At 38.6% G+C, this 18720-nt stretch overlaps 2 protein-coding genes across 3 annotated transcripts in view; both read right to left on the reverse strand.

Moving 5' to 3' along the window:
* Nucleotides 1-11210, reverse strand: part of LOC133227538 (complement factor H-like) — a 39213-nt gene extending 28003 nt beyond the window's left edge. Inside the window, exons 1-3 of one of the 2 annotated variants that reach the window (XM_061382131.1) lie at nt 11048-11210; nt 4298-4486; nt 3699-3875 (exon numbers count right to left, since the gene is read on the reverse strand). In XM_061382131.1, the coding sequence (XP_061238115.1) occupies nt 3699-3875; nt 4298-4486; nt 11048-11105 (424 nt within the window). In that variant the 5' untranslated portion in view covers nt 11106-11210. The remainder of the gene's footprint in view (nt 1-3698; nt 3876-4297; nt 4487-11047) is intronic. The other variant, XM_061382132.1, reaches the window with a different exon arrangement.
* Nucleotides 1-18720, reverse strand: part of LOC133227536 (complement factor H) — a 396803-nt gene that overhangs the window by 144600 nt on the left and 233483 nt on the right. The gene's annotated exons all lie outside the window — the stretch shown is intronic.

The following is an 18720-nucleotide window of genomic DNA, read 5'->3' on the forward strand; positions in this document are numbered from 1 at the left end:
TGAAATTTCATATGCCAAGGGGCCCAGGAGGAGGCTCACTCATGCATACATGAGGTAAAAGGCAGACAGATCTCTGTCTTGACTGTGATGCCTACAGTGGCTCATGAACCATCTCAATTCCCTCTCAGCTGCACTCCAGGAGCCCTGGCAAACCTATCTTAAAAATTCATGCATGGAGCTAATCCTCCTGTCAAAGTCCAGGTTTTCACAGGAGGACTTCTGTCTGCTTCGTTCACACACCCTTCCACCTTGTGGCCAGATCCCTGTGGTTACAACTGACTCAGAGGGAAGAGCAGCCTTTGACAGACCACCAGTGAGCTTGCAGAGAAATTTGGCTTAAGTCTGTGACCAAGTACAGAACACAAGATTAAGATGTACTGCTACTTGGGGGAAACAAACGACAGGCTGTCAATACCAATTCTGGTGCACTAATGTATCTAGACAAGAGATGAAGCATAGAAATTCTGACAAAACAGGGATGAGAAGTGTCAGCTGCTGCTAAGTCACTTCAGTCGTGTCCGACTCTGTGGGACACCATAGACCGCAGCCCACCAGGCTCCCCCGTCCCTGGGATTCTCCATCAAGAACACTAGAGTGGGTTGCCATTTCCTTCTCCAATGCATGAAAGTGAAAGTGAAGTAGCTCAGTCGTGCCTGACTCCTAGCGACCCTATGGACTGCAGCCTACCAGGCTCCTCCATCCATGGGATTCTCCAGGCAAGAGTACTGGAGTGGGTTGCCATTGCCTTCTCTGAAAGTGTCAGCAGGTACCACCATAGAAGATCTGAGATAGCTGCAGTCTCTAGCCAGGTTGAAGAAAGTTATCTCTCACCCAAAGGAGACTGGTACTTTAATTAGAAAAACAGCACCACAAAACTTAAGGAATATGAACCCAAAGTATCATGACACGAACAAAGTATAAAAATCTTCAGTATTCACATCTGAAGATTGGAGATCTGTGATTTATCCAAGGAAGAATTTGAAATAGCTGTTTTAAATAACTCAGTGCGCTAGAGAAAATACAGTGTATCTCATGATGTACTCTGCATATAAGTTAAATAAGCAGGGTGACAACATACAGCCTTGATGTACTCCTTTCCCTAATTGGAACCAGTCTGTTGTTCCATGTCCAGTTCTAACTGTTACTTCCTGACCTGGAATTTACTAAGGAGCCTTCATTTGGATCTAAGAATATTTCTCAGCAGAAACCTAGTGGGCCAGGAGAAAGTGGGATGATATATTCCAAGTGTTGAAAGAGAAAATTGCCAAAGAATATTTGAAAATATCCTTCAGAAAAGAAAAGAATATAAAGACTTCACTTGACCAAAAAATACTGAGAAAATTGAACACAGCTAGACCTTCCTTGAGGAGGGCATGGCAACCACTCCAGTATTCTTGCCTGGAGAAGCCCATGGACAGAGAACCTGGCAGGCTGCTGCCCATAGGGTCACAAAGAATCAGACACAGCTGAGGTAACTGAACAGGCACACAGACCTTCCTTACTGAAACACTAAAAGGAATTATTCAAGCTAAAGTAAAATAATGCTAATTAATTCCATGAAAATACATAGTACACTCGTAAATTTAAGTGCACATTCACATTCAGAACACTATAGTACTTCAATATGGAATGTTAACACTTAACTATTTAAGAGTTAAAGTGCAAGGATATACAAGTAACTATAGCTACAATTATCTTTTTAATTAAGTACACACTATAAAAAGAGGCAAATCGTGACATCAAAAAGATAAAATGGAGAAGGGGAACAGGAAGGAGATTTAATATATGGTTGTGTTCATATATTATTAGAATAAAACACACTGCTCTCTCTGAAAGATGCTTTATGTAAATCTCATGGTAAACAAAGTAGGAATCTATACTAGATTCACACTGGTAAAGAGAAGTTTATTAAATGCATACTGCTGCTGCTGCTGCTAAGTCTCTTCAGTCGTGTCCAACTCTATGTGACCCAATACATGGCAGCCCACTAGGCTCCTCTGTCCCTGGGATTCTCCAGGCAAGAATACTGGAGTGGATTGCCATTTCCTTCTCCAATGCATGAAAGTGAAAAGTGAAAGTGAAGTGGATCAGTCGTGCCCGAGTCTTAGCGACCCTATGGACTGCAGCCTATGAGGCTCCTCCGTCCATGGGATTTTCCAGGTAAGAGTACTGGAGCGGGGTGTCATGCTATAAAGTTATAGTAGTATTGTTACACTACTATAACAAAAATCATGAATTCACAAAGGCAAGCTGTCTGAGGAAAGGATTTAGGGAACTATAAAACATCCTGTTACAAAATAGATGTACAAAATTGATACATCCTTATCTATCAATAATTACACTAAATATAAAGAAATGCATGAGTGCATGCTAAGTAGCTACTGTTGTGTCTGACTCTTTAAGACTCAATGGACTGTAGCCCACCAGGCTCCTCTGTCCATGGGATTTCCCAGGCAAGAATACTGGAGTGGGTTGCCATTTCCTTCTCTACTGTTTTCTTCTATCTCAATGAAGTCTTAAGCTATTACTGTGAATTACTTATCAGACAAATCGTCCATATCCATTATTTGGGGACAGTAACTGAAAAACTATTGTGTTTCTCTGTTAACATTTTAGTCCTTTGATGTCTGTGTCCTTTGAAGTCTCAGGTTGCTGTGTTTGCATTTAAAGAAGCAGTCACTCCCTCCTGTCTTTACAGACTGACATGGGGAGGGAAGTACACTGTTACAGTGATAGGGATTTTGAGACTTTTTCAGACCTTTTATAAGGATACACCTGGCCCATGTACTCAATTCCTCCTAGGAGAGAATTCTGAAGCTCCTATGCTTCTACCAACGCAGCAAAGACAGTCTCTATGCTGACAGTTTCCTGGCTGCTTCCCTGGGGCAATGCCAAATGCTCACATTCGTGTGCTTTCTCACAGATTCACGGAGACAGGTTGGCTTCTAGATGTCCCACAGGCCATCTGCAAAGGTTTAGATGCCACTGTGGAGACCTACACAGGGAGCTGTCCCTGGGGAGGGGATGTGGATGAGATGAGGGGTCCCGGGGTGAGCAGGACCACAAGCACGGTGTCTGCAATGGTTTGGGGCTCCCTGGTGGGGTCTCCATGCAGTCAGTAGGACCCATGTCCCTTGAAGAATTCTAGCCCTGGATGCTGTGCTCCTGGCCTCTCCCCACCCCCCAGCCATGCAGGTGACCCCAGTGTCCTGGATAAGGGGAGAGAGAAGTGCGCTGGAAGGTGAGGACACCGCCCTTGCTCACACACTCTTATTTTCCCCACAGGTAAAATCCTGTGCTGAGGGGTCTGTCATCTTTGTGCTCTAGGAGCATGCTGTCGTGTCTCTGCTAGACTCCTGGACCCCCACAAAGATCCTCTTATCCACAAATGATGGTCAAAGTTTGCATTTATATCAGGAGAGACAGTGAGACTCCTGCCATCTTTCTGACCTCACTCTGTTATTACAGGTTTCTTCTTTGTGGATCTTTTCCTATTTTCTTGACTAATGTCTGTCAATACATGTATTTTGTTATATGCTTATCAAGAAGTCTATAGGTACACTCATAGACACTTGTAAACAAAAAAATTAAGTAGGTCCTTTAGCAAAACAAGAATTTGATATAAACCTTTGGAGTGGATAATACAGCTGAGTCTTAGAAAATTATGAACACATGGGATCTCAGCCCACTTTACTCACTGACACGGATGCATCTGGGAGGAGGAGACCAGCCACTCTCTGTGCAGGTCATTGTGTTCTGATCATTTTGAAGACTGTAGCCATGATAGCAGCGAACCCTTACAGTTTCACCCTGTACAACTTTTCTTTCACTACTTGGGGTATATCCATTTTCCAAATTATTGAAAATACATTCTCCTAAGGATCAGAAAAATAATATGATAGAAAAAAACATAAATTTGTTAATATAGAACTTAAAAGATTAACCTTATAGAATTTAAATGTGAATGCACTAGTTTTCAAATATAATACATAACAATAAAAATGAAAGCTACTATCACATTTGTTACAAATGAAAATCAACATTCCATATTATTTTTCTTTAGTTTATGATTAAAGTATGTATAAATGATGCAGACATTCTTATAAAGTCTGTATCTCATAGGATTTACATGAAGAGCCTCTAGTAAAGGGAACATCTATTTACATGTTTTTTTTTTTTTTCATAGAATTCATCCCTTGGCCTTACTTTTGTTACACAACACTTTACTCAGTTGTATACTTTTGTCTCTTCACTCTTTCAAAGATTTATGCATATCAACTTAAATAAGTTTACTTACTAAGGCATGGTTCTTCTGGAAACCATCCTTCTGCTGTGCAAGTCAGGTAATCCGAGGAATATAGTGAAGGAGGCACAAAATACTGATCACAGTTATAGAGAAACTGTTGATTTACACGTGCTGGAAAGTATCCACTGTATGACTGATATAGCCGTCCATGTCTTATTACTGGATAATTACAATGTTTCCCTTGGAATAAAAAAAGTAGAAATAATGTTTTACCTCATTATACAATCAAATAAGAAATTAACATTACCTCTATGAATTACATTCTTGTTCAGTTAATTACACTCACTACATTATGGTTTCTAGGAAAAGAAAAGGTGAAAAGACAGCATTCAGAATGGGAGAAAATAATAGCAAATGAAGCAACTGACAAACAACTAATCTCAAAAATATACAAGCAACTCCTGCAGCTCAATTCCAGAAAAATAAACGACCCAATCAAAAAATGAGCCAAAGAACTAAATAGACATTTCTCCAAAGAAGACATACAGATGGCTAACAAACACATGAAAAGATGCTAAACATCACTCATTATCAGAGAAATGCAAATCAAAACCACAATGAGGTACCATTTCATGCCAGCCAGAATGGCTGTGATCCAAAAGTCTACAAGCAATAAATGTTGGAGAGGGTTTGGAGAAAAGGGAACCCTCTTACACTGTTGGTGGGAATGCAAACTAATACAGCCACTATGGAGAACAGTGGGGAGATTCCTTAAAAAATTGGAAATAGAACTGCCATACGACCCAGCAATCCCACTTCTGGGCATACACACTGAGGAAACCAGAACTGAAAGAGACACATGTACCCCCATGTTCATCACAGCACTGTTTATAATAGCCAGGACATGGAAGCAACCTAGATGTCCATCAGCAGATGAATGGATAAAGAAAGCAGTGGTACATATACACAATGGAGTATTACTCAGCCATTAAAAAGAATACATTTGAATCAGTTCTAATGAGGTGGATGAAACTGGAGCCTATTATACAGAGTGAAGTAAGCCAGAAAGAAAAACACCAATACAGTATACTAATACATATATATGGAATTTAGAAAGATGGTAATGATAACCCTGTATGCGAGACAGCAAAAGAGGCACAGATGTATAGAACAGTCTTTTGAACTCTGTGGGAGAGGGAGGGGGGGATGATTTGGGAGAATGGCATTAAAAGATGTATAATATCATATAAGAAATGAATCACCAGTCCAGTTTCAGTGCAGGATACAGTATCCTTGGAGCTGGTACACTGGGATGACCCAGAAGGATGGAATGGGGAGGGATGTGGGAGGGGGATTCAGGATGGGGAACAAATGTACACCCGTGGTGGATGCATGTTGATGTATGGCAAAACCAATACAGTATTGTAAAGTAAATAATAATAATAATAAAATAAATAAAAGAAAAAAGAAAAAAAAGAAAATTCAGATGATTGAAGTATGCAAAGGGGTCCTTGATATTGAAGGTCAAATTATGTCTTGTGAGTCATATCATATAAAATTTGTATGTGGATTCTCTTGGTAGAAAACTATAGAGACTTATTAAATAAATTCTCCTTAAGTGCAGAAGTGCTAACCGTGGTTGACTAAATTAGCATCTTAGTCAAGAGATGAAAATACAGATTTTATCTTGTGGCTCAGCTGAATTCTTTCTCTTTCTTTTCCGTTTTCATCAGAAACCAAAATCCTGACACTTCTTCTCACACCAAGTCAATGTAGAAAGAAACGTTTTTGTTTTTTTTTTTTTCCCAATTAACATTCATTACTTTAATTTTCCGTTTATTGGAAACGTGATATTCATCAGTTCAGTTCAGTTCAGTTCAGTCTCTCAGTTGTGTCCGACTCTTTGCAACCTCATGCATTGCAGCACACCAGGCCTCCCTGTCCATCACCAACTCCTGGAGTTCACTAAAACTCATGTCTATCGAGTCTCTCTATATATATCGAGTCGGTGATGCCATCCAGCCATCTCCTCCTCTGTCGTCCCCTTCCCTCCTGCCCCCAATCCCTCCCAGCATCAGAATCTTTTCCAATGAGTCAGCTCTTCGCATGAGGTGGCCAAAGTACTGGAGTTTCAGCTTTAGCATCATTCCTTCCAAAGAACACCCAAAACTGATCTCCTTAAGAATGGACTGGTTGGATCTCCTTGGGACTCTCAAGAGTCTTCTCCAACACCACAGTTCAAAAGCATCAATTCTTTGGTGCTCAGCTTTCTTCACAGTCCAACTCTCACATCCATACACGACTACTGGAAAAACCCTTAAACCACAATAATTTTCATGGATCCAATCACACAGGAAAGTAACAGTATAGTTTATCACTCAAACTAGATATTAGGCATCTTTTTCCTTGCTTGTCTAATCAGAGAAATGAACAATCAATAATTCTTAATTTCCAAATGGTTAAGATTAAGGGAAACCCTTGAATGCTTGTGTCTAATTTTAATTGGAGAATGATGCATTTTCCAGGATTTCTTACAAATATTTTAAGTGAGGCATAACATAATTACAATTTATTTTAATATATTTTGAGTAATTTTCACATATATGCTTACTAAGTGAATTATAAACTTTGAATCTTTGCATATCTTAATCCTTTTAACAAAGACTTGTCTATTATACAATCTCATGGCCTCTGCATCTCTCATCACTAATAGATTTCCCACACTTTTTTGAAGCTTCTCTACCTTTTTTAAGTGTGAAATGCTCATTTAGTTTGATTCCTCCTAAGTAACAGTTTAGGTTTATTCCCACTACTTTGTGGAGATTAGAATAATTTCTCTTCATCCTTGAATTTTACAAACTTCACCATGTATGTCAAGATATGTGTATTTAACAATAATGCCATGTTGGGTAAGCTTGAATGTCTGTTTTTGCAGGAGTCAAGTGAAAAAGACTCAACTAACTTTATTACATTGTAGAGAGATTTGAGTCCTGATTATCTGAGTTCAGATCTAGTATATTTATTCACCTCATTTTGATTGTTCATAGAACATGAATACAGTAAAATAATCCACTGAGACTCACTTACAAAAGGTAAACAAAGAGGGCATAATTAATAATAAACATCTTTACTATCACTGGCCTGAGCTACTTTCCTCCTCTGTTTTATTTGGTCACATGTGAATCTGTATTTGTCTCTCTAACCAGATCATTTATTGAAGCTCATACAGTAGTCCACTATGGTCAGAGTGGCACTGACTCTATCAGGACTCAGAACAACCTCATTCTCCTCTTACACTTCTACCAATACAAGTTCTGGTCTCATGAGCAGGCTTGGCTGTCCATCATAGTGTTGGCTCAAATTGATCTCAAAATTGATGAAAAGTATTCACTAAATTTTAAAAGTGTTTCTAGTCTTTCTGTAGTTGTGCTGCTTATTCCTATGATCCAGGCCCAGCATCTTATAATTATCACAGCTAAATATCCCATTATTGAGTCCAACCTCACACATGGGCGTCTTTCTGAGTGATGAACCTGTCCTAATGCGGGTTCACTTTCAGTACCTCAGTATCATTCCAGGCACATCTCCTCTGCTCCATTAAACTGGTTGTTGATACAAAACAGCAATGGAGCAGGCCTGAGAACAAAATCCTGCATCTGATAATCAGCTTATTTAATGAAATTATGAATATCTGATAAAATATTTAACTGGCCAATTTCCTCATCTTGTCTACAAGAACTTTACAAGGTCCCTTGTGGGATAACTTTGCTGTGATATAAATACATTTGGGTTGATCTGCCATTTTCATAGGCTTCCCCTATGGCTCAGTGGGTAAAGAATCTACCTGTAATGCAGAAGACAAGGGAGCTGTAAGTTTGATCCCTGGGTCACTCATATTCCCTTGCAGAAGGAAGTGGCAACCCACTCCAGTAATCTTGCCTGGAGAATTCCATGGGCAGAGGAGCCTGGAGGGCTAGAATCCAAAGGGTCGCAAAGAGTTGGACATGATTGAGGGACTAAGCACGCAGCACCATTTTCATAAATCTATCTTAAACAAGATTAAATATCTTTAGTATAATTCTTATGTGGATTGAAATCTGTTTAATACTGCTAACACCTTCATTTTAAAAGAAATTAAAAAAGAAATTATGCTTTCTGTGGAGGCTTCCTCCTCCCTGTCTGGGGTCACTGGCCCTGAGGAAAGCTAGCTGTCTCTCAAGCAAGATGCGGTGATGCCCAATGGTCAGATGCTGAAGCCTCCCCCAAAAGCCAGAGGAGTGAGCCAACTTGCAAGCAAATCTTCCAGCCAAGCTGAGCGTCCAGGCGACAGCAGCCCAGATCATTACCCAGTTGCCCCCCAAACAGAGTGACGCATAAGTAGCCAACGAAGCCTTTTCCTTATTCCTGACTCACAGGAGCTCTAAGAATATGGAAGTGTATTGTCTTAAGCCAATATGTTCTCTGGAAAATTTGTTAATTAGGACTATGTATCTAATACAATGGGCATCCCAGTTGGTGCTAGTGGTAAAGAAGGAACCCGCCTGCCAATGCAGGAGACATGGAAGAGGCAGGTTCGATCCTTGGCTTTGGATGATCCCCTGGAGGAGGGCATGGTAACCCCCTCCAGTATTCTTGCCTGGAAAATCCCATGGAAAGAGAAGCCTGGTGGGCTAGATTTGATGGGGAGGCAAAGAAACAGACATGACTGAAACGACTTAGCATGCAGGCATCTACAACAATAGGTGTTAGGTGATGTGAGTTTTACTTAATGGCTTGAATCTGATATTACAATTATTTTGCATGCTAAAAATTTCATAAGTGCACCCATAAATTCTGAAAAAAACTTTGCTTAAAATATTCCAACATTTAGCTTTAAGACCACTTTTGGAAAGAGTTCAGCTGTTAATGAGAAGACAAGTGTTGCACTGGAATATCTGGTGAAGATTTGTCAGTTTCACATTTCTGTTTCATATTGTATACTCTTTCTCCTCTTGTCTGGAAATATGTCTGTAGTCTTATTCTAGTTGATTAATAAACCATCACTCATATACCTGAGAATCGGGAGAAATAATTTATGTCTGCCTGCTCCTCAGCAAGAATAATGATGATGCAGCCTTTCTTTTAAGTGATCTGGGGCCTGAGCTGCTCTTAATTGTAACACTAATGACTGGACAGGGAGCTTTATTGTGCTGTAAATGTTGTTGATGAAGAAAATTGCCTAATGGACTAAAATAACATGCAATAATTATGAGATGAATAATGCAGAGTGATGCATATTCTATTCACACCTTGAATTTCACGAGGTATCATAAAACTCATTAGAGTTTTCATTTACAAAAGCTTGAAGACAAATAGATTATTAAAGAAAATGAAAGACAAAAACATTGTAATGAAGAACATATATGTTTTATATTTTGGAGTAAAATCTTTGTTTTTAATATAATTTAATTACTTATATTAATACATTTATATAATTTAATTTTTTTTGCATTCTTGGCTGTTTATTTATTTTTTTATTTTATTTTTTAACTTTACAATATTGTATTGGTTTTGCCAATATATATAATTTAATTTTTGTTTTTCTTTAATTTTTATTGGAGTTGCTTTAAAATGTTGGCTTAGCTTATGCTGTACATCAAAACGAATCAGTTATATGAATATATAACTGATTTTGGATTTCCTTTTTTGGGGGATTTCCTTCCCATTTAGGTCACCAGAGAGCATTGAGTGGAGCTGCCTATGATACACCATAAGTTCTCATTAGTTATCAATTTTATTCACAACAACCAGGACATGGAATCAACCTAAATGTCCATCAACAGAAGAATAGATGCAGAAAAAGAGGTACATATATGCAATGAAATATTACTCAGCTATTAAAAGTGATGAAATTGTGCAATTTGCAGAGATGTGGAAAGACCTAGAGACTGTCACATAGAGTGCAGAAAGTCAGAAACAGAAAAATAAATATTGTATAATATTGCTTATATATGGAATCTAGAAAAATGCTACAGATGAACTTATTTGCAAAGCAAACATAGAGATACAGGCATAGAGAATGGATGTATGGATACAAGGGGGCCCGAGAGTAGAGGAATGAATTGGGAGATCGAGCCAGACATGTAATAGATAACTAATGAAAGAAGTTATAAGTTTAACAATAAAAGTGACAAGATTTTTTTTAAGGTTGTCAACATTTGCATTTCTCTCTGAAAATAATTCTAAATGTGTTGGCACTACACTGGAAATTAAGACTGTATTCCACATTTTGTAAAAGGAGAATATATCTGTACCTAAGCTGGTCCTTTAAAACTAACAGTGACGTTAATGACCTTTAATAGATTTATTAAACTATAATTGCAATACAGTAAACTGAACATATTTAAAATGAGATTTGAACCTGGAAAAAATATATTTGAACCTGTAAAATTATAAAAATAACCATTGTTCTCCAAAGTTTCCTCATATTACAAGTAAGACTCTCCTAAACATTCTGGAATTATATATAATATACTTTTCTGTGACACATTTTCTATTCACATTTCCATGAGCATATTCACATGACCCCATAATCTACATAGAGTACTTTTTGCACTGTGGAACTCAGCTGACATAGAAAAGTATTCATTTTGTTTTCCCCTTTTAGGTGAATATCTGATCATTTTTCCATTAAGGTGTTCTTATTGTTATCTCACAGTGCAGACTATTTCAACCAGTCGATTCAATCAGAAATACACACAAAGGAAAGTAGATAGTTATATTTAGGAGGAAGGCTGAGTGTTCACATCTGTTTCAACTTACCCTGTCCATGAGCAGTGTAAAACCACAAGGTGAGAAGGACATTGATTAACATCAACATGTTAGATTTTCCCAGTGGTACATTCACACAAATACTCCAGTTGTACTGTTTAGGGTTCAAAAATCGGCTTCCTTTGCAGTTACCTAGTGTGACTGAATTTATGCATTGCAATGAAGCTAGTTAATTAGTACCATTTAGTAAATATCAAAGTTCAAAATTTTGAAATGTCCCTAACTTGTTTCTGTTGGTAGTTTCACAATAAGTTATTGTATTCATCACCTGATATCTATGTGCACAACTTTCTGTGGCTAATATGGACTGGCTCCAAAGCCATATATCAGATACTAACTTTCAATAATATATTTCAAGAGAGTAGGTGAAGTTTTTCCCAGCCATTTGGGTCATCCATATTTTCATGGACTTAGGAAAGTGAATAGATTTTAAAAAAAAGTATAGTAGAGCTTAAAAACAATCATATAAATTATAGCACAATCCCTTCATTTACATGCTATTTATGTGTGTGTTTTATGATCATCAATTTTTCCAGTTTTGTTAGCATATAATTGACATAAAGCACTGCATAAGTTTAAGATGTATGGCCTAATGATGTCATTTACATTATCCTGAAATGATTACAACAATAAGGTTTGTGAATATCCATCATCTCATATAGATATAAAATTAAAGAAAAAAAGAATTTGTGATGAGAACTCAGGACTTATCATCCTATTAACTTTCATACTTCAGATACAGCAGAATTAGTCATATTAACCATGCTGTACACTGCATCCTTAGTACTAATCTATCTCACAGCAGGAAGTTGGTACCTTTTGACTGGCTTCATCCAGTTCCCCTATCTCCAGCCCTAGCCTATGGTAACAACAAATGAGACCTCTTTTTCAAAGTATTTATTTGTTCTTTTAAGTACAGTTGGTCTACAACATTGTGTTACTTTCTGTTACACAGTGCAGTGATTCCATGTTTCTGTCCATTTCAAAATAATTGCCACAGTAAGTCTAGTTACAATCTAGCAAGATTTTAAAAATTGCATAATTATTGCCTATATTCTCCACACTGAATATTTCATGTTTATGACTCATCTATTTTGCACCTGGAAGTTTCTCCCCTTAACCTCTCCCTCACCAGAGGATCTGGAGTGCATCCCCTTAAAAAGACACATACAGAATTGTTCATTGCAGCTTTATTCACAAATGGCAAAAATGCACATGGTTCCCATGAACATTCAGAGAATGGATAAAACATTTGTAGCATTTTCTTACAATGGATTAATATTCACTAATTAAGAAAACAAAATGAGGTACTGCTATACACAGCAGTTTGGGATAATCTCACAGCTCTTGTAAATGGAAAAAAATGAACACGCTCACTAAGTACATATCTTATAATTTCATTGGTAGGCATTTCACGAGGTGGAAAACCTCATCATGAAGGTAGTGCCTACGAGGTAAGGTGTGGTACAGAATGGGAAGAGACACAAGGAAACCTGATGATGTGCTGGACATTTGCTCAATTTAGTCCTGGATAATAGTTACACAGGCATGCTGCTACTGCTGCTAAGTCGCTTCAGTCCTGTCCGACTCTGTGCGACCCCATAGACGGCAGCCCACCAGGCTCAGCCATCCCTGGGATTCTCCAGGCAAGAACACCGGAGTGGGTTGCCATTTCCTTCTCCAATGCATGAAAGTGAAAGGCAAAAGTGAAGTCGCTCAGTCGTGTCTGACTCTTAGCGCTTCCATGGACTGCAGCCTACCAGGCTCCTCTGTCCATGGGATTTTCCAAGCAAGAGTACTGGAGTCGGGTGCCATTGCCTTCTCTGACACAGGCATACATGTGTGTTAAAAAAAAATTATCAGTCAGATTAAGATTAACTTTAGTTGTTTAGCTATTTATATGTTTAACTTTGCTTAAAAAATTTTTTCAGAATAAAATGTAATGTTAAAAGTTACTGTTTTTCTTCAAAAGTTTGTTTCTCATTGAACCCAAACCTCCACTCCAAAAAGGAATAGTGTAGTTATGGAATATGGAGAGACTTCAAAAGGCATGAAGGAATATTTGAGATGATGAAAATATTCTACATCTTGATTATAGAGTAGTTGTATAGATGTATTGGGAAGGAAATGGAAACCTGCTCCAGTATTCTAGCCTGGGAAATACCATGGACAGAGGAGCTTGGCAGGCTAAAGTCCATGGGACTGCAAGAGTTGGACACAGCCTGTCAACCACGACATAACTATATATATTTTATGAGACTCATCATATTGCATATTTAGAATAGTCAGGTTAAAAATGTCTTCTCTGTAAAGGTAATGGCAAGTTCCTCAGAACTCTAGGTGATTAGAAGGAAGGGGGAAATTGAAGGACTTTATAATTCTCCAAAGAAACTAAAAGACCAAGGCAATAATACAAGAGCATTTTCATAAAAGTTAAGAAAAGAAAATGAAAACCAAGAGTTTTATATCCATACAACCAGACAGCCAAGTATTAAATGACAGAAAATAATTTTAAATGTGCAAGAACTCATAGGACACTATTGATATACAGATGCACACATTCCGTGGCTATAGCTACATGCTTAGTCACCCAGTCATGTCTGACTTTTGCTATCCTTTGGATTTTAGCCCGCCAGTCTCCTCTGTCCATGAGATTTTCCAGGCAAGAATAAGGGTGAGGATTTCCATTTCCTCCTCCACAGAATCTTCACAACCCAGGAATCAAACTAATGTTTTCTGTGTCTCCTGCATTGCAGGCAGATTCTTTAAACGTTGAGCTATCAGGGAATGGCCTCCATGCATGTAAGGGGCACCTTAAATAAGGACTCTACCTTATTCCACCTGAATGAAGAGTTCAAAAGAATAGAAAGAAGAGATAAGAAAGCATCCTTAAGTGAACAATGAAAAGAAATAGAGGAAAGCAATAGAATGGTAAAGACTAAAGATCTTTTCAAGAAAATTAGAGATACAAAAGGAACTTTTCATGCAAAGATGGGCACTGAAGGATAGAAACAGTTGGACCTAATAGAAGCAGAAGATATTAAGAAGTGGCAGGAATACACAGAAAATCTGTACAAAAAAGGTCTTAATGACCCGGATAACCATGATGGTGTGATAGCTCACCTAGAGCCAGAAATCCTGGAGTGTGAAGTCAAGTGGGCCTTAGGAAGCATTACTGCAAACAAAGCTAGTGGAGGTGATGGAGTTCCAGCTGTGCTATTTCAAATCCTAAAATATAATGCCAATAAAGTGCTGCACTCAATATGCCAGCTAATTTGGAAAACTCATCAGAGGCCCCAGGACTGAAAGAGTTCCGTTTTCTTTCTAATCTCAAAGAAGGACAATGCCATAGAATGTTCAAACTATCACATAATTATGTTCATTTCACATATGGGCAATATAATGCTCAAAATCTTTCAAGCTAAGCTTCAACAGTATGTGAACTGAACTGAGATTTCCAGATCTCTAAGCTCGATTTAGAAAAGGCAGAAGAACCAGAGATCAAATTGCCAGCATCCGTTAGATCATAGATAAAGCAAGGGAATTCCAGAAAAACATATACTTCTGCTTCATTGACTATACTAAAGCCTTTGACTTTGTGGATCACAACAAACTGGAAAATTCAGGGGATGGGCATTCCACACCACCTTGGATACTTGTACACAGGTCAAGAAGCAACAGTTAGAACCAGACAGGGAGTAATGAGCCAGTTGCAACTTGGAATAGGAGTACTAAGGCTGTATATTGTCACGCTGTTATTTAACTTTATGTGGAGTACATCATGTGAAATGCAGGGATGGATGACTCACAAGCTGAAATCAAGATTGCTGGATAAATATTAACAACCTCAGATGTGCAGATGACACCAGCTCTTTGCAGAGAGGAAAGATGAACTGAAGAATCTCTTGATAAAGGTGAAAGAATAGAGTGAAAAGGATGGCTTAAAACTCAACATGAAAAAGCTAAGATTATGGCATCCAGTCCTGTCACTTCATGGGAAATAGAGGGGGAAACAATGGAAATAGAGAATGACTTCCTTTTTGAGGACTCCCAAATTACTGACAAGAGTTATTGCAGCCTCAAAATTAAAAAAAAAAAAAAAAAAGCCTGCTCCTTGAAAGAAAAGCTATGACAAATGTAGATAGCATTTTAAGAAGCATCACTTTGCCAAAAAATGCCTGTATAGTCAAGCTATGGTTTTTCCAGTAATCAAGTACAGATGGATGTGAAAGTTGGATCATAAAGGAGCCTGTGTGCCAAAGAATTGATGCTTTCATACAGTGGTCTTTTCCTGAGAGTCCCTGGGAGAGCAATGAAATGAAACCAGTCAATCCTAAAGGAAATGCACCCTGTATATTCATTGGAAGGACTGATGCTGAAGCTGAAACTCCAATACTTTGGCCACCTGATGTGAAGAGCTAACTCATTGGAGAAGACCCTGGTGTTGGGAAAGACTGAGGGCAGGAGGAGAAAGGGTTGACAGAGGATGAGATGGTTGGATGGCATCATTGACCCAATGGGTATGAGTTTGAGCAAACTCCTAGAGATAGTGAGAGAAAAGGAAGCCTGGTTAGGTGCTGTCCAAGGGGTTGCAAATAGTGGGACACAAGTGACTGAACAACAAAATGAAGCTCATTCCACCAGATGGCACTGTTCAGTCTCTGAAGAAGGTTTTTTTTTAAATTATTTTGTGGGCAAGGTAGGAAGGGGCCTTGAAGATTCTGAGACTCTTTTTGTTTTAATATATATTTCAAAAGATGATGTGGGAAATAGGCAATATCATGATCTTAAACATTTTGTATATTTTTTTCCAGAGCTGAGACTGAAATAAGAACTGGGGCATGGATAGACTTATATTTGTAAGAATTAAATATTCTGCAAATCAGAAAAAATGTAACCAAATCATGGCAGGAGAAGGAAGAGATGAAGGGAATATAAACACTGACCACTGAGAAGTAGGTGAGTGTACAAACATCCCACTTACACCTGGCAGTAAGATGTCAAATAGTTGAGTATAATGAAAACAGGAATGGTGTTCTATGAAATGTACTATACAGGTTTAGACATATAAAAAAGACACAAGACTTTCTCATATAACAAAGTAAATGTAAAAGCACAAAAGGAAAGAGGAGTGTATATATTTCAATGTAAGATGCTATAGCAAGTTTCCACCAAACGTGAGTCATATCTATAAGCATGTACAGTGTGAAATTGTCTATTAAAGAAAAGGTCCTTCAACTGACGTAATCTTATTCTCTCCATATAAAAGAAGCGCACCTAATCAGAGTGACCAAGGAAGCTAAACCTGATTTATGCACTGCAACTGGCCAGAGGAGAAAGAGACAGGGAGAGACATGGAGAGAGAGACAGAGTATTATGAGGTAAGTTAGAATTTAGATTTAACAAGAATTTTTTGGGCTCCAAAATCACAGCAGATGGTGATTGCAGCCATGAAATTAAAAGACACTTACTCCTTGGAAGGAAAGTTATGACCAATCTAGATAGCATATAGAAAATCAGAGATATTACTTTGCCAACAAAGGTCCATCTAGTCAAGGGTATGGTTTTTCCAGTGGTCATGTATGGATGTGAGAGTTGGACTGTGAAGAAAGCTGAGTGCCAAAGAATTGATGCTTTTGAACTGTGGTGTTGGAGAAGACTCTTGAGAGTCCCTTGGACTGCAAGGAGATCCAACCAGTCCATTCTAAAGATCAGTCCTGGGTGTTCATTGGAAGGAAGGATGCTGAAGCTGAAACGGCAATACTTTGGCCACCTCATGCAAAGAGTTGACTCATTGGAAAAGACCCTGATGCTGGGAGGGATTGGGGGCAGGAGGAGAAGGGGACAACAGAGGATGAGATGGCTGGATGGTATCACTGACTCGATGGACATGAGTTTGAGTGAACTTCGGGTGTGGGTGATGGACAGGGAGGCCTGGCGTGCTGTATTTCATGGGGTCACAAAGAGTCGGACACGACTGAGTGACTGAACTGAACTGAACTGAACTGAAAGGAACAAATGGCTCAGCAGATAAATAATCTGCCCACAATGAAGGAGACACAGGAGATGCAGGTTGGATCCCTGGCTCGGGAAGATCCCCTGGAGGAGGGCATGGCAATCCACTGCAGTACTCTTGCCTGAAGAATTCCATGGACAGAGGAGCCTGGCAGGCTACTGTCCATGAGGTTGCAAGGAGTCTGAGAGGACTGAGCAAATAAGCTCATGACCAAGCACACAGAGGAACAAAGGACATTGCTCAATGCAAAAAGTCCAAATCACAATATAAACTTACCAGGTTGGGAAAATTGTGCTCGATCCAGAAACACGAGGTTCTACTCCTCCTGGATGTACCTTCAGCTTGCAACCACCCCTCTGTTGTTGGAGATACAGTTTTGCAGTTAGTTCTGGGTGTAGAGAAGAAGAGGAACAGGCTAGCAGGAATCAAACAGGATTTTCCCTCTGGATCACCAGATCTCCACGTGAAGATCTCTCACCAGATTTCTGTCTCTAACTACAGTGGGCAACTGTCTCACTAGTAGAGCTGGAGAAATCTTCTTGTTTCTGATTTCCCACTCTAATTTCTATGGGCAAAAAGGGAAAACCTGCAAACCAAAAGAGTGTTAAACATAGTTTATAAGCACTAACCTCTAAGATGGCCTACCAGTGTGTAGATGGATGCAGTACTTGGCAACACCAGTGCATAATCAGTGTAGTTCACCATTGTCCACCACCACAACAACAGTGATGCTTCTACACAACAATATTAAATCTCTCTCCTAAAATGAAGATTCCTTTGTTCTCGTTCTACAGACTGAAGTTAAAACTTTCAAGAGTCACCATATTTATATTTGGTGACATTACTACCTTCTTTAATCTAGTCACAACTCCACACAGGTGTCTTGATTTTGAAAAAGGGAATGATTTTTCTTTAAAACCATAAGGGCAAAGAGGAAAATGTAGTTAAAAACTTACAAGTGTATTTATGGGAATCAAACTAGAAAACACGATGAAGCAATCCTCAAATCAGACTCGAAAGTAGACTCTGTTGAAATTATAAATTTGTTTTTCTACACCTGATAATATATCTGCCTTGTCTTCAGCCAGCAGTGAAAAGTCCATGTCCCTTTCCTTGTGGGGTTAACCTAAATTTCATTTCCAAGTGGTCAGAATCTAGAGGGATCTCACACTTAATCAGTTCCTGTTGTCTTCTATTAACCTTTATAGGAACATGGAAAAGTGCAAAGGAGAAGCCTCAGAGAATATCCTTATCCAAATCTAGTTTCCTGTCCACATCATGTAGCAATACACAATGACTGTTTGGTGGCTGAGTTCAACGTCCCCAGCCTGTGTTCCTATCAATCTCTGTGCCTGACAGTTCAATGACATAAGAGGCTTAAGATAACAGATAGTTACTTTCCACTTCCAGGAAAGGGAAATATCCATTTTTATGGTGAAAAGACCTTATACTATGACCTAAACCTTGCACTTTGGCAGAATAAGAAATTGTAAGCCTGGAAAAAGAATGTTATTAGGGATTGTACATCTTAACAAATGCAGACAAAATTGTAATCAACATAACCTAACACTAATACGTGGTTAAAAAAAGAAATAAAAGAAATCAAGTTATAGAAAAATTTTTTGTTCAATCATTTTATAGCCATTGA

The sequence above is a fragment of the Bos javanicus genome, chromosome 16, assembly GCF_032452875.1.
Source record: "Bos javanicus breed banteng chromosome 16, ARS-OSU_banteng_1.0, whole genome shotgun sequence".
Classification (NCBI taxonomy): domain Eukaryota; kingdom Metazoa; phylum Chordata; class Mammalia; order Artiodactyla; family Bovidae; genus Bos; species Bos javanicus.